This window comes from Prionailurus viverrinus, chromosome E2 (genome assembly GCF_022837055.1).
Source record: "Prionailurus viverrinus isolate Anna chromosome E2, UM_Priviv_1.0, whole genome shotgun sequence".
NCBI lineage: Eukaryota > Metazoa > Chordata > Mammalia > Carnivora > Felidae > Prionailurus > Prionailurus viverrinus.
In genome coordinates this window covers 42264089-42283249 of record NC_062575.1, presented here as the reverse complement: position 1 = coordinate 42283249, position 19161 = coordinate 42264089, and the positions used below count along the sequence as shown (strand labels likewise).

The following is a 19161-nucleotide window of genomic DNA, read 5'->3' as shown; positions in this document are numbered from 1 at the left end:
CCCAGGTACCCCGAGAACTGTTTTAGATTCTGCATTGATTCTTCTGAATATTCACCTATAAATATTTGACCTTTGATAGTGAATTTTACCTTTATAATAACTAGTCATTAGAAGCCACAATAGTAAACAGGGTCAAAGATGATGACGCTTGGGATAAAAAAACAAAGTGTATTTGGATTGAAAACCGCTGGTGATATAAAAGTTTCCTTGCTTAAGTGATATGCTTGTTTTGAAAACAATGGCAAATTAAAAGACATCTAGAAATGTTTAAAAAGAGAAAAAAAGAGAACAAGGAAATTGGTGGTTAAGAAGTCACAGACCCTCCTGAGAATGTGATGAAAATAATGGTTCCCCGACCCTCTAACCACTGCATGTACAATTAGAAAGGTAGGAACACACTGAGGTCGTCTATGGAGCCAGATTAACACTCCATGGCTTAGAGGACTGGCTTTTGATTTTTTTATTGTGCCCAACAGAAAAAAATATATATATACTGTGACCCAGCTTGTACATACATACATATAATTAACAGTTACACAAACAATTCTCAACCCTAGTGTATATGATAATATCCTCTTGTATCTTATTTTAATTACGAACGTTACTCATGATTTACTGCACCAATTTCACAACGTACAGTGGGAAAATACTGGTTTAGAGTTACTGTCCCATAACTAGAGCAAGCTCATGAAATGAGAAAACTCACTGATGACAAACATTCTGATGTTATTTTAAATAACAAAGTCTATGCTATAGGCAAACCTTTTAAGACGTTAGATTCTTTACAGCAAAGTAGCATTATCTTGGTCCTTCATCTACACACTTAACTACTGGAGATACTGATGAGTAAATCATACAACAGTAATAGGATGCCATACCTTAATATTAGAAAACCATAAGTCATTTTCATGTAAAGTGGCCAGGTAGACAGATGTAAGAAGTCCAATGCAAAGGGCAATGGTTCCACCAACCATAAATGACAGAAGCTTCCATAATCTTCTACTGGTACCACCTTTTAGAAAAAATAAATAACTAAGTCAGTAAACAATGTAGAATTTAATAGTGCCACTTCAGACTATCAAGTATGCTAACTTCCAACTGTCTGTCACTGGTGAAGCTTCTATTGCCAGGAGACAGTTAGGAACTCCTTTCTGTGACTCCGGAGACCTGTTTTCATACTTTATTATGGTTTTTACCCGACGGTATCTAATTGCTCACTTGTCCATTTTGGCAGAAATTGTAAGCTTATTCATTACCTTAGTTATCTTAGTACCTACAGTCTGTGTTTGGCATAGTTTAACAACTGTAGTTCAACTGTGAAGTTTGTCAAATGGAGGAGTTAAGTGGGGTGCAGGTCTAGGATATAGAAAGTCTTTCAGATGATCTATGTATAATTTGTGATTTATTCATTAAAAGCTACCAAAAAGCTTGACTACTTAAAATTCAACAACCCATCGGGAGAAAAACATCCAAGTTAAAGGACACAAACTAGGAAAAAAATATTCATGGCACTTATAAGAAAGCTTAAGTATCCTCAATATGGGATGAACACCTTCAGGATTAAAAAACTAAATATTTCAGTTGGAAAGAGATTACAGAGACAAACAGGCAATGCACAGAAAAAAAAAAAAGGGCCAACAGACAGACAAAAATATTCACATTCATTAGTATTAAAGAAATGCAAATCAAAACAATGGGCTACAATTTTTTAGATGCTGGTCAATTTGGCGGCTTAAAAATGTTAACGCTGTTTTAACAAGGGTACAAAATGAGTAGTTTTCAAACACTGCTAGGAGGAGAATAACGTGGCAACTCTCTGGAACATGAGAGGGCAGGAAGTTGGAAAAGCTACCAAAACGAACATACCATTTGACCAGCAATTCCAAATCTTGGCATATAATCCCAAATAAAGTTTAAGCAAACATTTGGCCACAAGAACATTTACTCTAGTTCTGTTCGTATAAGTGAAAGGTTTATTTATTTCTTTTTTTAATTTTTTTTTTCAACGTTTATTTATTTTTGGAACAGAGAGAGACAGAGCATGAACGGGGGAGGGGCAGAGAGAGAGGGAGACACAGAATCAGAAACAGGTTCCAGGCTCTGAGCCATCAGCCCAGAGCCCGACGAGGGGCTCGAACTCACAGACCGCGAGATCGTGACCTGGCTGAAGTCGGACGCTTAACCGACTGCGCCACCCAGGCGCCCCAGTGAAAGGTTTAAAACCACTCATTCAACCAGGAATTCTTAAATCAGTTATGCTATAGCCACACAGTGACTACACCAGTAACATTTTTAAAACACATTGACTGACTTGTGACATGATTGGAACATAATAAAAGAAATGTAGCAAATTACAAAACAGCCAGGATCCCAACGTTGTAAAACCACGTGACTGCTTGAAGGTGTGCCTAGGCAAGAACACCATTTCCACAGCAACATCAAGTTTCATGGATGACAGTCTCAGGATGGGTTTGTTTGTGGCAATACTTTCTTTCTTTCCTTTTTTTTTTTTTTTTTTTGCTTTTCTTTAGTTTTCAGGGTTTTTTTTTTTTCTGACATGAATAAATATTGCCTCAGTAAAATGAAGAATCCTCAAAGTTATGTTTTAATTTAAAAAAAAGCAAACTTGGGAGCACCTGGGTGGCACAGTTGGTTAAGTGTCTGACTCTTGATTTCAGCTCAGGTCATGATCTCACGGTTCACGGGACTGAGCCCCATGTCAGGCTCTATGCTGACAGTGCAGAGAATGCTTGAGATTCTCTCTTTCAAAATAAATAAGCGTATAAAAATAAAAAGGCAAACGTGAAGTTACATTGTGTAAGTCTTCAGAAAGTACTCTATCTTGTCCAAAACTGCTTATTTATTGGATGGTTGAATGGTTTGACTTCTCAGTACAGATTTTATGAAACTGCTCCCCCCAAATTACTAGCTCTGGCTGATAAGAATTAACATGGCTGAGTTAATATGAATTCTGTCAGATATCCAAAATGGTGAAGAGACAAGGAATTTCTCATGCTTATTTTTAAAAATCCTTGACCATGCTTAGTTAAGAAAGCAACTCCGGACTGGGGAAGTTCATAATTAAGGTCATTTGATGTACACTTAGCAAGAATCTTCAGCATTACGTAAACAACTTAACCAAGTTCTGACCATCGCTCCCTCACAAACCAAAGGAGAAAATGTCAGGAATTCAAATAAGGAATAAAAAAATGTTTGATTCATCTTTCAATACCTTAATGAAATGAGAAAGTCACCCAAGCTAATGCTGTCTAGAGTGAACAGCATACACAAACCAGAAAAATTAGAAACAGACTAAAATCTGAAGCATGGGGGAAAGCATTACTTTAGAAAGTCAAAGATTGGCAAAACCAGAACCCACTGCACAGACAGCTGACAAACAAGGGGTTCCAATTAGAGCTCTGTGGCCTTTTATCTGGTCACAACTGTGAAACCAGGATCATCAAACTGCAGTCAAATCATCTGTCAAACTGAAACATCAGGGTATTAGAACAAGTTTCCTCAAATGTTAGGGCTCACCAAATCTGTACCCTATTGGAGAGTGACATTTTAATATTGAAGAAATAACAGCAATCCAAAATGCTGCTTTAATTAAGTCACCTACCAGATGGCAATTTATTTTCCAACTTCACATTTGCTTCTTGCGCTGCATAATCCTCAGGAACTTCCGTGGGTTTTACTCCTTTTCTTTGCCTGATGGATATCATGGTGTCAAAGACTTACGTGCATTGTTCTTCCAACCACTCCTACAAACAACATAAAAGTAAACCGCCCATCCATACGCCAGTACCGTCTCCCCAACACACGCTTTGCTCCTCTGTGACTTGGAGCCTTGTCCCTGGCTTAGCATGCCCTCCCCACTTTCCCATCAAATCTTTACCAGCCTTCAAAGCTACTGCCAAGGCACAACGCAAATATTTACTTAAAACCTATTATTAAGAGTTAAGAATACAGGTAAGCATCCCAGACAAGCCCCTGCCCTTCCTCCAGGAAACCTTCCTCTCTCGGTTGTGCCAGCCACTGATCTTTCTCCATCCTGAGCCACTGCAGTTACCACGCAATTGGTCACATAATTATGCAGTTTTATATTATGTTCCACAGTTCCATACTATTCGGTAGTAAATCTGTTGATAGCCTGATTCTGAAGAAGTGAAATACTGTTTCGTCTCAGGTATCTGAATTTTCATACCGACGTTCTTTAAAACAATTCACACTGGAAACTTTACGAATATGCCTGAGTGGTGATGGCAGCGGGGGTGTGCCAATCAGGGCAGCTGCTATCCCAGGGAGCAACAGTGGGAGTAAAGGCAGGGTGCAGGAGCCTGGTTTGGAAGCAGTGAGTGGGAGGCGAGGGAGTGGTGGCAGTGAGTAAGCTGGCGACGGTCCCCAGGAACATCTTGCTTCACTCCTCTGAATAATGAACAGCGTTTTACTAATTACTATTAAATATGACCAGTTACCGGACACGATTGTTTGGGCAGTTTATTAATAACCAACTTGCTCTAGAGAAAGAACAATCCAACCAACCAACATTATACAATTTATTCATTCATTCATAAAAAAAAAAAAATGTGAGACACAAAAACAGTTAGGTACAAGCACCGAAAATGAATCTGGAGCAGCGAGGCAGGAAAAAGGAGTGTTAGGCAAAGCCGTACTGCATTCATTAGATGGACTTATCCCCCAACTGGATAACTTGGATTCTTAGCCAAGAATCACGTCCTCCTAAGGGCTCGGGAAGGAGTTATAAATATCCCACATCGGATACACTCTAACAAGTCAGGACAGAAGGGCAACAAACATTTCCGCGCCAACTCTGTGTCGGGCAATGTGATAATCGCACCAACTGGGGAAAGAAAAGTTTCCCCATAATGAAAGGGAAGGCCATCTTCGACGTTGGAAAAGGGAAGTGAGAGCGATGCTCGTCCTCTACTCGGAAGGACCAGCACGCACAGAGCGACCGGGCACTGCAGGGCACGACACTCAGCTTCCCGCCGCACCCCAGCCTCACAGCGCCGAGTGTCCCCACCGGACACCGAGGGGCCGGCAGCGGCCGCCCAAGTTCAGACACTTGCTCCAGCTCGGCAGAGCCGCGCGGCCGCGGAGGCCAGCACCAACCAGGCCCTCCCTCCGCCCGCGCGGCAGGAGCCCGAAGTGGCCCGCGAGCGCCGCCCCGCCCCGCCCTCGGCAAACTTCCTCACTCCCGACCTGCCGCCCCCCGCCCCGCAGTTCGAGCGGACCCGCGAGCGCCGCGTCCCCCACCCTGGCGCCCCAGGGCGCCGCGGGGCCCGGGCCGCGCCCCCCGACTGCACGACGCGGCGGGGCGACCCGCAGGCTCCCGGTCGTTGCGGCTGATTCGGAAACATCGCAACGCGGGGCGCAGCCCGACCAGCCGCCGAAGCCTCGCACCCGCGCGTCCCCTCGCTCCGCCCGCGGCCCGACACGCAGTCACAGACCTTCGGCCTCAGCCGTCCTGGCGCGCAGCTCCGGGCGGGGAAAGAGGCCGGCCGGCCGGGGGTGCCGAGGGCCGCGCAACCGCCCGCGACGCACCGTGAGGACAGGGAGGACCAAGCAGCGGCCACCGTGCAGCGACGGAGCTTTGCGCGACACCAGAGAAATGGGGGACTGGGGGGCGTCCGCGGCCCCGAGGAAGGGGCGCGCCAGGGAGGCCGGGCCGCCGCGGGCGCGCCCATAGGTCCGGGGAGCCGTCCGTCAGCTCAAGTCCCCGCCCTCTCCAGGGGCGCCCCGCCCAGTCTCGTGCGGCGCCGGCCGGAAGGAAGCGGCACACTTCCGCTCGCCCTGTCCGCCCCTCCCGCCCCGCGTCCAGCCTCTGCGTGCCCCGAGCACACAGACCCCTGACCCGCGCGGCGCTGCCGCGAGCCTACGCGGCTGCCCTCCTCAGCCGCGGGGACGCCCGCCAGCCCCAGGGCAGAGCGAGAGGTGGCCACCCGGGGGAGGAGGGGCCCGTCTCCGAGGAAGGGTCGCCTCAGGTGTGCTTGCAAGAGACCACGAAACCTTTTGCTTGTTCCCGTAGCTTCCTGCTCCCGGGTGCTGGTGGATGCGGGGGGCTCGGTGAAGGGTCTGGCGGACTGAAGCAGTTGACCACTCGGGCCTCTCCCGCCTCCCGCGTCTCAGGCCTGTGGCGCCCTGTTTGCAGGTCTTGGCAGCCCCCCAGCACCCAGTGGCCGCCGGTGTGTGCTTGGAAGGCGCTTCCACTGCGGTAGAGAGCACCCGCAGAGACACTTTGGCCTCTCCGGAGACTCCCCCCACCCCTACCGTTGGGGTGGGGGCGGCGCGCCCCTTCCTTAATCTTGCCTTCAAGGATATGCTTCTCTAGGTCTCCAGGACTAGAGTGAAGCCTTTTTTGAGGGCAGGTACTGTGCTTTTACCTGGGTATCTTTTCTTTTTATTTTTTTATTTTTTATTTTTTTAATTGTGGTTATTTATTTATTTTGAGAGAGAGCATGAGCAGGGGAGGGGCAGAGAAAGAGAGAGAGAATCCCAAGCAGGCCCTGTAGTGTCGGCTTAGAGCCTGACGCTGGGCTCGAACTCACCAAGCATGAGACCTTGACCTGAGCGGAAGTGGGACCTTTCACAGACTGAGCCACCCACGCGCCCCTACCTGGCTAAGTTTCTTAATCACACTGCATAGAAGGGTAGATGAAGCCTTCTGTCAGCAGATGCCCAGGCCACATGTTTAATTGATTTTTGTTAAGGAATGGTCGTCTGGGTCCTCCACCTGTGAAAAGACTGTCCATCTGTCTAATTCCAACACGAAATTATTTTATCCAGGAAGTCAGTCACCCCTGTTGGGTATTTTCTCCTCCTCGGTGCTTCTGGTGCTATTAATAACAAACACACATTCTGTGCGAATGGATCGAGGTATCTGCTGGGTGGCTTTAAGAAAAATAAGTGTCAGCTGTTTTTTCAGATGGCATTTGTCATGTTTTAACTTGATTGCTGGTGTCTTTGATGTTCCAGACTTGAGAGCAGAGCTTGTATTTGTAATCCATCTTTTTCGCGTTTAGATGCCTTCCATAAAATACTTTTGGGTGCTTAATAAATACATATGTGACCTGATTCCTCCTTAAATAGAATTTTCCCCCTTCTTATTGTCTATAGGGTTTTTTCTAAGATTGTGTATTTCTAAAATTGTGTGCTCTGGGGAAGAATGTGTCTGTGGTGCAGTGTATGTCCCTTGAGTAAAGGAAACAGTCCTCAACAGCTCTTTGTTTTAGTATTAATGAAATGGTTTTTCCAGCAAGATAAAGCTTTGAGACTTACTTTTCAAAAGTATCTACTGCTGAGGGTTAAGTCTTCAGAATTAATAAATCAGTTAAGAATGAGTCCTGGGGCGCCTGAGTGGCTTAGTCAGGTAAGCGTCCAATTTCAGCTCAGGTCATGATCTCAAAGTTTATGAGTTGGAGTCCCGCATTGGGCCCTCTATTGACAGCATAGAGCCTGCTTTGGATCCTCTGTCTTCCTCTCTCTGCCCCTCCCCTGCTTGTGCACGCGGCTGTGCTGTCAAAAATAAACATTAAAAAATATTTAAAAAAAAAAAAAAAAGGATGAGTACTTAGCTTTGATACAGTAACCATGGGGGTGATGGGTAACTAGCAGGCCCTGCCCTCAATGAGCTCTGGTCATGGACTGACTCCAGTGGTGTTCAGGAATACTTCTTGTTTGCATTATGTCTTGAAATCCATATGGATTTCTCCCTGTTGTGGCCCGCAGTAGTTAAGCTGTGGTCTTGTAGAAGTGTGCAATTCAAACTGTGGTCTTGGGGACCTGTGGCATCACTGTCACCATCTCCAGGGAGGTTGTTGGAAATGCAGATTATCAGATCCTGCCCCAGACCCACTGAATCATAATCTGTAGGGATGGGGTCCAATAATCTGTTTTAAAATGTTCTCCGTGTGAGTCTGTGCTCAATAAAGTTTGAAAGCCACAGCAGAACCTCGCTATTCAAAATGTTTGTGGGCCAGGGGTATCAGTATCGCCGGGGACTTTCTTAGAAACACAGGCTCTCAGGCCCTCCCCTACTGCGACCTACTGAGCCAGAATCTGCATTTTACTATAGTCCCCAGGTTATTTGTACATCACACTTGGAGAAGCACCACACCAGAAGTCATCAATGCTATTGACATCCTTCCTATAAAAGTACTCCACCTTGGGACCGAGGGAGAGCGCTCTTTTTCCTATCTGATATACAATGTTCTGTTTTAAATTGCTTGGCTTAGTGGTGTGACCACTGTTGATCACGGTGGTATCTTCTGTGACAATAGACTCCTGGTGTTCCTATTAACCTTTCTGGCATTCCTTTTCAGTCTCTTGTAAACTCTTCCTTTTCAAAGCAACGGTTCTCTGGTTCATGGCTCCATTGTTCACTAATGTCCTGATGGCTCATACGTTTTTATGTCCAGGCATATATTCCCTGACCTCCAGGTCCCATGTGCCCACTGACTATTCAACGTTTCCATGTGTGTAAGCATCTCAAACTCATTAAAACCTTTTTCTAATTCCCAACCTGCTCTTCATCCCGTGTGCCCCATTCACCTAATTGCTCAAGTCACAACCCCAGGAGCCAAACGTGGTTCCTTCCTGTTGTGTAATCCACGTATCTAAACATGGAGTCCTATTGGACTTTTTCCTAAATATCTCAGAAGCTCCCTGATTTTTCTCCCCCTCTATTGCCATCCCCCCTAATCCAAGTTACCATTCCTTGTCAGGATCACTTTAATGGCCTCCTAACTGATGGCCTGACCTCCATCCCTGCCCCCTGTCCTTGTCTATTCATTCCACCCTCCTTGTAATAACCAGAGCGATCTTACCGGCTTCATATAAAAATCAAGCTCCTTAACACAGCTTGGAATGACTGCCATGAATCGGCCTCCATTTATCTCTCCAGCCTCATCTCTACTTCCCATTCATAAATTTCTGTTGAAGGTTTTGCAAGTGTCTCCTTGCACTCTGACCTAACATGCCAGTCAGTCTTCAAATTTCCCAGTTTCAGCCGTAGCCCCTCTTGGATCGGTCACTTAGGGGCCCCCAGCCACCACGTTGTGAGGACTTTCAGCCAGTGGAGAAGGCCACTTGGGCAGCAACTGGCCTCCGGCCAACAACCAGCGCCCCCTTGCCAGCCATGTGAGTGAGCCACCTTAGAGGAAGGGTCTGCCAGCTCCAGGGCAACCTTCAGACACTGCAGCCTCATGAGAGGTCCCGAGCCAGAAATGCCCACCTGCCACTCCCAAATATCTGACATGGAAATAACAGGAAAAGAAATGTTTACTGTTTTAAGCCATTCAGTTTTGGGGTAATTTTGTTACACAATGATAGGTGATCAATCCCATAATATTCTTCTGTCGGGGATGGGGGGAGGCGCCTGGGTCGCTCAGTCGCTAAAGTGTCCAACTCGATTTTGGCTCAGGTCATGATCTCATGGGCGTAGGATCAAGCCCTGAGTTAGGCTCCGTGCTGACAGTGTGGAACCTGCTTGGGATTCTCTCTCTCTCCCTCTCTCTCTCTCTCTCTCTCTGTCCCTCCCGTTTGTGCGCACTCTCTCTCTCTCTCTCTAAGTAAATAAATAAACCTAAAAACAATTGCTCTGCATGGATATATCATAATTTTATTTAACTATTCCCCTCTGATTGGACATATAGGTTATTTTTTAGTTTTATCCTATTACAAGCAATGCTGTCAAGAATATCCTTATATTTATGTAATTCTTTAGGACATATTTCTGGAAGTAGAATTGCTAGGATTCCTGTTTTAAATTATGATAGGGCACCTGGGTAGCTTAGTCGGTTGAGCATCCGACTTTGGCTCAGGTCATGATCTCGTGGTTTGTGAGTTCGAGCCCCAAGCCGGGCTCGTTGCTGTCAGTGCAGAGCCCGCTTCAGATCCTCTGTTCCCCCTCTCTCTTCCCCTCCCCTGCTTGTGTTCACTCTCTCTCAAAAATAAACATTTGAAAATACTATGATAAACATTGGCAAACTAGTTTCCAAAAAGGTTAACGATTCTACACATCCACCAATGCGTGTTCCCTGCTTATCTCTTTGTGCCTTTGCCAACAATCCAACAACGGATATTTTTAGTCATTGCCGATCTTATGTGACAAGTGAGGTCTCACTTTTGTTATTATTATTACTAAGTAGGCTTCACACCCATCTCAGAGCCCAACATATGGGGCTCAAACTCACGACTCTGAGATCAAGACCTGAGCTGAGGTCGAGTTGAACACTTAATCGACTGAGCCACCCCGTATCCTATCAGGTGCCCCGAGGTATCATTTAAATGCTATTTGTGAGGTGGAGACAGTTGTATCAGGGGTTTATTGGCTGTTTGTGTTTCTTTTTCTATGATTTGTCTTTTTGTGTTCTTTGACCAGTCATGGATTTAATCTTGATGTGAAGGGAGTATTTACAGATTATAGAAATGAACTTTTGGTCACATACCCCGCAGAGGTTTCCTCCTTATTGTATGCCTCGTCAGGTGTCTTTTGTTATGTAGCAATTTTTCCATTTTTATATTGTCCAATCTATCACCTTTCCCTTTATAGCTTCTGGGTTTTTCCATCATGCTTAGGAAAACCTTTCTCGCTGCAAGATTGTAAAATTTTAAAAATACTTTCTTCCAGTTTTTAAAAATATGGCATCTTTTTAATATGGGGTGAGATGGCAGTCTGATATAATTTCTTTCTGGCTGGTTGGTCAGCTGTTTCCCCATTATTCTTCGAATTACCCGTATCACATACTAATTCCTGTATGTATATGGCCTGTTTGTTAACTATTATGTTTAAGTGACTTTACAAAGGAACTCTGTGCAACAGTTCCACATATTTGTAACTACTGTTTCTTTATAGAAAGCCTTTCATACTTGCGAGAACAAGTGCCCCCTTTATTATATTTCTTTTCTTTTTTAAAAAAAATTTAAAAAAATCTTTATTTATTTTTGAGAGAGAGACAGAGTGTGAGCAGGGGAGGAGCAGAGAGAGAGGGAGACCCAGAATCCGAAGCAGGCTCCAGGCTCTGAGCTGTCAGCACAGAGCCTGATGCGGGGCTTGAACTCACGAGCTGTGAGATCATGACCTGAGCCAAAGCCGGACGCTCAACTGACTGAGTCACCCAGGCACCCCCAGTATATTTCTTTTAAACACATGTCAGGGCATCTGGGTGGCTCAGTTAGGTAAGCATCCGACTCTTGATTTTGACGCAGGTCATGATCTCACGGTTCATGGGTTCAAGCCCTGCATCGGGTTCTGTGCTTGTCAGCCCAGAGCCTGCTGGGGATTCAATCTCTCCCTCTCTTTCTCTGCCTCTCCTCTGCTCTTTCTTTCTCTCTCAAAAATAAACACTTCTTAAAAAGTCACATGTTTTGGCAAGTTTTACATATCTGTTGGCTCAGATGAACTCCAGCCATTTATCAGTTTCCAACAAAGAATCTATGGAGGTTTTTACTAGAATTGTATAAAATTTATAGGAACGTTTGGGCAAAGTGAGATCTTTTTAACACTGGGTATGCTATTACAGGAACACCTATTCATTTGGAGACAGTTTGGCCAACCACATATGTTTTTCTAACAGTGCTCTCATGCACTTCGTGTTTTTCCCTCTTGTCCACAAGGGTTGGCTTTTCACGTGTCTTGATAAAGGAGCAGACTTTTGCTCGCATACCTTTATCAGATAAAAAAGTTTGTCCTCTCTGTGTCAGTGTATACACATACATATATTTAACTGAGGTAAATACAAAGGGAAGTCCTAATATGTTCTGCCTGCATTCCACTGGATTGTTCTATACACCCCTTATGTACAACCCACACCAGAGGCTGCAGACAGGCTGTGCCTGCAGCATCCTTTGGAGCCTGGCTCAGTGTGCTTCGTCTTAGGGAACCTGTGCCGAGTCAAGGGTCCACTTCCTCAGTGCACACAGATCATTACAGAGTTGCACAGGCATTGACGTTACACTGGAGTCCTTCCCTGTGAGATTCTTTTAAAAAGGCATTACGAGGGGCGCCTGGGTGGCGCAGTCGGTTAAGCGTCCGACTTCAGCCAGGTCACCATCTCGCGGCCCGTAAGTTCGAGCCCCGCGTCAGGCTCTGGGCTGATGGCTCAGAGCCTGGAGCCTGTTTCCGATTCTGTGTCTCCCTCTCTCTGCCCCTCCCCCGTTCATGCTCTGTCTCTCTCTGTCCCAAAAATAAATAAATGTTGAAAAAAAAAAAGGCATTACGAAATATTGTTAGTGTTGATTTTTTTTTCTTCCTCTGATCAACTTTGTATTAGATTTGTAGTGGTTTACATAGTGGAATTCAGGGGTGCTTGGCTGGCTCAGTTGGTAAAATGTATCACTTGATCTCAGGGTCATGAGTTCAAGCCCTACCTACATTGGGTGTGGAGCCTACTTAAAATTAAATTAGATCAAATTAAAAATGGTGAAATTCATAGGCAGATTAGCTAGGTGCACAATTATCTGACTTTTAAAGTTAACGGTATTTTTTTTTTTTATGTTGATTTTTAAGAGAGAGCATGCATAGGGGAGGGAGCAGAGAGAGGGAGGGAGACACAGAATCTGAAGCAGGCTTCAGGCTCTGAGCTGTCAGCAACAGAGGCCAACGCAGGGGTCAAATGCACGAGCTGTAAGATCATGACCTGAGCCGAAGTTGGATGTTTAACCGACTGAGCCACCCAGGCGTCCCTAAACTTAACAGTGTTTAAGCATTACCGATTTGGTTTCATTTGCCTTAACACCCGATACTCTTAGCTCTACTTGTCTGTTATTCCTACCTACACCCCCTTTTTTTTTAAGTTTCTTTTGAAAGAGAGAGAGAAAGAGCATTTATAAGCAGGGGAAAGGCGGAGAGAGGGAGAGAGAATTCCAAGCAGGCTTCTAGCTGTCAGTGCATAGCCCGACCTGGGGCTCAATCCCACGAACCGTGAGATCATGATCTGAGCCGAAATCAAGAGTCGGACGCTTAACCGACTGAGCCGCCCAGGGTCCCCATCCCCTTACACCTTCTTTTCTAATTTCCATGGTTAGAATAATGTCGTACTTGTATATTTCAAATGAGGACATGAATAGTCAAGTTATTCAATTAAAGCAGATGGTGATGCTTTATCACATAAGCTTCTTGCCAAATGTGATGATTCCTAGATGTTGGCTGTTCTAGTCCAGTGGCCTTGGCTGGTCTTCCCAGTTTGTTCCTTTGGACTGCTCTAATGTCATCCCCTGCAACAGGCATAACACAACAGGTGTCTAAAACTCCTAGAAGTACACATTTCCTACCAACAGATGCCAAAGCGTATTGTCTGGCTTGGGAGTTCTGTTTTTTTCTGTAGGAAGAAGTAGGAGTTTGAGCCAGAAATGTATATGTTTCTAACACTCTCAAACTAAGATATTTTATCCTGCCTTAAATTGTGGCTAATCTAGCACTGGGTTGGATTTCCATGAAGTGTTCTTCTGTGACCCTCCTGGGTCCCCCCATGAACATTGGTAAGTCAGCTTGAAGGACTCCTTATGCATAAGAATTCACAGGTGGGACTGTCAGCCAGGACTCACTGGACCCCCAGCAGCTGTGTAGACTGTACTGGGTGGATTCAGTGCTTTTGTGATCCCCACATGATGGAAGAGCAGATAAAGCCATCTTGGAGAGGGTTTTTAATCAAAATCTCTTGATGACCTTTTGCATTTTTAGTCTGGACCAGAAACCAGAAAGCTGAGTTGGTCGTAGTATCTTACTCTCCCCACAACTATCATCAACCAGGTCATTTACATAAGAGCATGCATTCTCCGTGGTAATACCCCCCCCCCCCACCATGGGGAGGCAATTGGTCTGGGGAGGGGTTGAAAAAAAAATACTACTCTCTTTATGTATCAAGCACAGATATACAATATATCTAAGGTATTCAAATTTCAGGGGTTGGGGGGCTGATTAGGAAAACCATAAAAAGGGCTCCTTAGGGGCGCCTGGGTGGCGCAGTCGGTTAAGCGTCCGACTTCAGCCAGGTCACGATCTCGCGGTCCATGAGTTCGAGCCCCGCGTCAGGCTCTGGGCTGATGGCTCGGAGCCTGGAGCCTGTTTCCGATTCTGTGTCTCCCTCTCTCTCTGCCCCTCCCCCGTTCATGCTGTCTCTCTCTGTCCCCCAAAAAATAAACGTTGAAAAAAAATTAAAAAAAAAAAAGGGCTCCTTAGGGTGGTGATAATGAAAAACAAAAAAAAGGTTGAAACACTGGTATGGATTAAGTTTTGGTGGCTGGAGCACTACCCACACCCTGGAGATACACTTTCCCCCTCTTTATTTGTTTTGAGAGAGAGTGAGGAAGGGGGAGAGAGGGGGTAGAGAGAATCCCAAGCGGGCTCCTTGTCCACTCAGAGTCTGATGCAGGGCTCTGTCCCATGACACTGGGATCAGGACCCGAGCTGAAACCAAAGTTAGATGCTCAACCGACTGAGCCACCCAGGAGCCCCGCTGTGCTTTTCCCTTTAAATTTTTTTTGTTTGTTTTTGAGAGACAAGACAGAAACAGAGCACGAGCAGGGAAGGGGCAGAGGGAGAGGGAGACACAGAACCTGAAGCGGGCCCGTGAGATCATGACCTAATGTGAAGTTGGACGCTTCACCGACCGAGCCACCCATGCGCCCCATTAAAAAAAATTTGTTTTGATACACCAAAAATTCGTGCAATGCTGCCAGCATTGGATGCAATCCTGGCCCACAAGTCTTCACGGTCCTTTGCAGCTGGTCCTGTGATAGCAGAACCGTTCGTTTCGCCTTTGTTGTTTACTATGATCTCTGTGATATCCTTAGAGAAACATGCCATCTTTTCTCCGGTATGACTCTCGTCGAATTACCACCACCGGATGTACCTTCTTCCTGAGCTCTGGCTTGCCTTTCTTCACTGTGGCCATCACCGTGTCCCCCACAGCAGCAGCAGGAAGTCTGTTCAGTCGCCCCTTGATCCCCCATCACAGAGATGACACACAGATTTTTGGCTCCTGTGCTGTCAGGACAGTTGATATCGCCTCCTACTGGAAGACCCGGGGAAGCTCGGAATTTCCCACCAGACCACCCACCACGTCCGCGTTTTGAATCTTGAACGCTGGACTATCTTTTAGATGGGACGTGACCTGTCTACGATATTCTAGGGACTGGGAAATAGGTTTTGACTTTTTTGGCATCTTTGGAGGGATAGGATGTTCTGTTTTGAGTGCTCTTCCTCAAGACACAAGCCAGCATGGTTCTTCGGTTCCTTCCAAGGTTGTAACAAGAACAAGGTTGTCACAGAACGCATCAATTGAAATGAAATAACTGTTGCTGAGCCCCTAGACGGCCAGGCCCTATATACACATGGTTATGAACTTTCACAGCAACCCCACAGGGCTTACGTATTACCATCTGTTCTACCGAAGAAGAAACGGAGTCTCAAAAATGCTCGAATGCCTTACTCAGGATCACGTGGCTTGGAACCAAGCATGGTCCAGAACTGCCAGGACTTGACGAAGTATTTTGTAGACCATCTCATTTAATCCCCGCAACTCTATGAGGTAGGTATTACTGTCAGCTTTACAGGTCAGGAAAAAAAAGGAATAACTGAACTTAAAAGACACTCAAAAGGGTAAAGCCAGACTGTATTTCAAACCACCCGAGGTAGCAGTACCCACTTCGTGGGCAGCCCTGGAGCGCTGTCTCCTAGACATTCCTCTGCTTGTCGCAGATGGGATGTGGTGACTGCTTTCCCATTAGGAAGATTCCTACTTGTGTTTTCTTCCCACTGCTACAAAGTTCCGTTTTAAAAATTGCCAGGCAGTACACTGGAGCCTCTGAATCAGCAGTTGCACACTGAGCACAGGGTGGGCACAGATTCCGAAAAGCCCTAGATTTCTTGACCTCTACGGTGATTCTCCGCACGGACCCCAGTGTCACCATTGTAGACAGACACTACCTCACTGTGTTCTCATGCTTCCCAGTGGAGAAGGGCTTAAAAACATGAAGGTAACCTTGAAACCACTGGTTTATTTAATTATTCCAGCATAACTTTTTTTGTACATTAGCTGCAGAAGATCAGAAATAAATACAGCTTAAGGTTTGAGCCACGTCCTGCTGTACTTTTTCTCATAAGCCTGAAATAGAATTTTCTAACACCTTTTGTGGTTGGAAATACTGAATTTAAATAGGGCTGGAGATATAAACAGAAAGCAAGATGTGGATCGATGTGCCTATTTCAGTAAAAGGCAGCCACATTGTTTCTGAAATGCAGATACCAGAATTGATAAAATGACAAGTAGAAAATACAGAAATCTGGAGATGTGCACTGTAGTGACAATGAGCCTTTAAATAACGTGGTTCGGTACTAATAAAAGACCTGAAAAATGAACAACTTTATTTTGCTGAGGGTCTCTTCAGGTCAGTTTTTTTAAGATTAGTAATTTAAAAAGCCATTTCATTATTCAATACCAATGGTAATGACATGGGCAAGTATCCTTTTTCTTTAAAAAAATTTTTTTTATGTTTATTTACTTCTGAGAGACAGAGAGAGAGAGAGAGAGAGACAGAAAGAGAACAAGCAGGAGAGGCAGATAGACACAGAATCTGAAGCAAGCTCCAGGTTCTGAGCTGACAGCACAGAGACCGACACGGGGCTCAAACCCACGTACCGTGAGATCATGACGTGAACCAAAGTCAGACGCTCAACCGACTGAGCCACCCAGGCACGCCTCCTTTTTATTTTCTGAAGAAAGGATAAAGCTGAGGAATCGGAAAGATGGAATGGTTGAGTCTCAGCTTATGGTCAAGGATTATTTTCGGATTTGTGTATCTCAAACTCCAGCTACCTATGTAATGTCCTTCCCAAACAAAGGCCCCACGTACCTCAGTATTACCCTAGAAGCTTCTGTCATACATCCAGTTTTGCCAACTTTTACAGGATGGTGCCTTTACTATCTGCATTCAGCGACACTTGGCGTAAACGTGGCTGGGTTAGGAAGCAAAAAGACACCAGCATTTGCTAATTTTGTCATATACATCTAAGAATTTATAGGAGATGCCTAAAATTAAACTCTTTAATTCCAGAGAAGATCTACTATGATCTACTTTTGTAAGGCAAACAAGTGAACATGATTACCCATTACTGGAAGAAATAACTCAGTAAATGAGAAAATCAAGTAGGTCATCATCTCACAAACACTTCATGGTTCGATGAGAAAACGAGACACAGCACATTAATGTGCCATCACAAAAGTGGGGTCGAGTCCCCCAACACAATGTACAAAGAAGTGGATTCTGCTGCACAGGTAGGACTCTGGCAATGGCTCAAGCACCTTACAGTCATTTGGATCCTGAGATGTAAACCAAAACACATGACCTGAGTAAGCCTGTCATATGGCCCCAGTTAAAAACTTTTCAAAGAATTTACGGGGCCGAAAATATTCATTTTATGTCTTTGCTGACAGATCTGGAGGACATGTAGGTCAAAAAGTACTGTTGACTGTTTCTTCACTTGGCCGGTTTAGTCAATAGATCTACACGAAAGCCAACTACTACCTCCATGAATCTGGCTTTTATCCGTTACAAAGCGGTGCATCAAAGACTCTTTTCTGTGTGTCCGGGATTACTGAAGTCAGTTGTCACCCCAGTTGAGTGGATTAGCTGCCATGGTTGCCGTGCACCGCAGTGAGACATGTCCCTGGAACTGCCACACTATCGGCGGTGGTGCCCATGGCACCGAAAGGGCGAGGCAGGGAGGGCACCAGCAACGCCGCAAGGTTGGCAGGAGGAAAACAAGACAGTACTTTTTATAGCAGCATTATTTAATCGTGCACTGTTATTTTAAACAAATTGTGTTTGGCTTTAAAGAGCAGAGACGATGAAACAGGTTAAAGTCATAAATTATGGATAAGGGCTGTGGAAAAACAGGAAGACTTTATAAAAATTACGGGGGGAGAAATAATACAACTTAGCTAGAAAACAGTGCTATACAAAGCTTTCTTTATAAAAAGCTTTTTTCTTTCTGGGAGCTTTAAAGCACGGATCACACCATTATTCCTCCAGGTCAGAGGTCAGCAGACAGAAATTTTCTATGGAACTATTTACTATCAAACAAACAGTAAGTAATCTGGGCTTTGTGGGCCATCCGGTCTCTGTCACCACTGCTCGATGCTGCTGTTGTACCTTGAAGATAACCACATGCAACATGTAAACCAATAAATACAGCTATATTCCAAGAAAACTCTATTATTATCATTAATGTTTATTTTTGAGAGCAAGAGAGCGAGAGTGTGTGAGCAGGGGAGGGGCGGAGAGACAGGGAGACAGAATCCAAAGCAGGCTCCAGGCTCTGAGCTGTCAGTGCAGAGCCTGACGCAGGGCTCGAACTCACGGACCGTGAGATCATGACCTGAGCCGAAGTCAGACACTTAACCGACCGAGCCACCCAGGTGCCCCCCAATAAAACTTTATTTACTGGTTTTTACCAGTGGCAGGCTTGAACTGAAGCAAGGGATGTAGTTTACTAATCCCTCTTCTAGACTAGCACCGTCCAGCAGAAACATTACATTAGCCACCTGCGTAATTAAAATTCTTCTAGTAGCTACATTGGGAAAAAAGTGAATTTTAATAGTACGTTTTATTTAACCCCAAATATCATTTCAACATGTAATTAATATAAAACTATTAATAAGATACTTCACTTTTTGTTCTAAGCCTTCAAAACGGTCGTGCATTGTATACTCACCGCATGCCAGTCGTATTTCAAGTGCTCACTGGAAACAGCGGCTAACCAACTGCAGCCGATGTTCTAGAAGTTCCATGATGGGATTTCTACAACTAACCTGGAGTTTAGTGACAAAGTGTTGGCATTTGGGTCTTAAAAGATAGCGGGTATAATTACGTTGCCTCTAGGGAGACAGGAGAGCGGATTATAGCTGTTGGGAAGAAACACTTGGCCTCTCGACTCTAAGCTGAGGTGGCCCAGGATAACCAGACCAATGACACAGTGAGATGATGTCAGCTTTACCTCTCAATGCAGCCAACAAAGCTAACTGGAGAACGTATCTGATGTAGACCACAAAACGATCCGGTGTGAACACATGATTGTCGTTTCGGGCCTTCCATAAAGAATGCTAATTGTCATGAATACAGCTAGTCTCCAGCACT

The 19161-nt window shown here is 45.1% G+C and overlaps 1 protein-coding gene and 1 pseudogene across 5 annotated transcripts in view; both read right to left on the bottom strand.

The window, feature by feature from the left end:
* DPY19L3 (dpy-19 like C-mannosyltransferase 3) overlaps positions 1 to 5722 on the bottom strand; it is a 78020-nt gene extending 72298 nt beyond the window's left edge. For 3 of the 5 annotated variants that reach the window (XM_047834411.1, XM_047834413.1, XM_047834414.1), the window contains exons 1-3: positions 5475 to 5721; positions 3623 to 3764; positions 879 to 1012 (exon numbers count right to left, since the gene is read on the bottom strand). In XM_047834411.1, the coding sequence (XP_047690367.1) occupies positions 879 to 1012; positions 3623 to 3725 (237 nt within the window). In that variant the 5' untranslated portion in view covers positions 3726 to 3764; positions 5475 to 5721. Of the gene's footprint in view, positions 1 to 878; positions 1013 to 3622; positions 3765 to 5474 lie in introns of all 5 variants that reach the window. The other 2 variants (XM_047834412.1, XM_047834415.1) reach the window with 2 other exon arrangements.
* Positions 5723 to 6004: 282 nt separating this feature from the next.
* Positions 6005 to 17726, bottom strand: LOC125152554 (60S ribosomal protein L23-like; annotated as a pseudogene).
* Positions 17727 to 19161: the final 1435 nt, after the last annotated feature.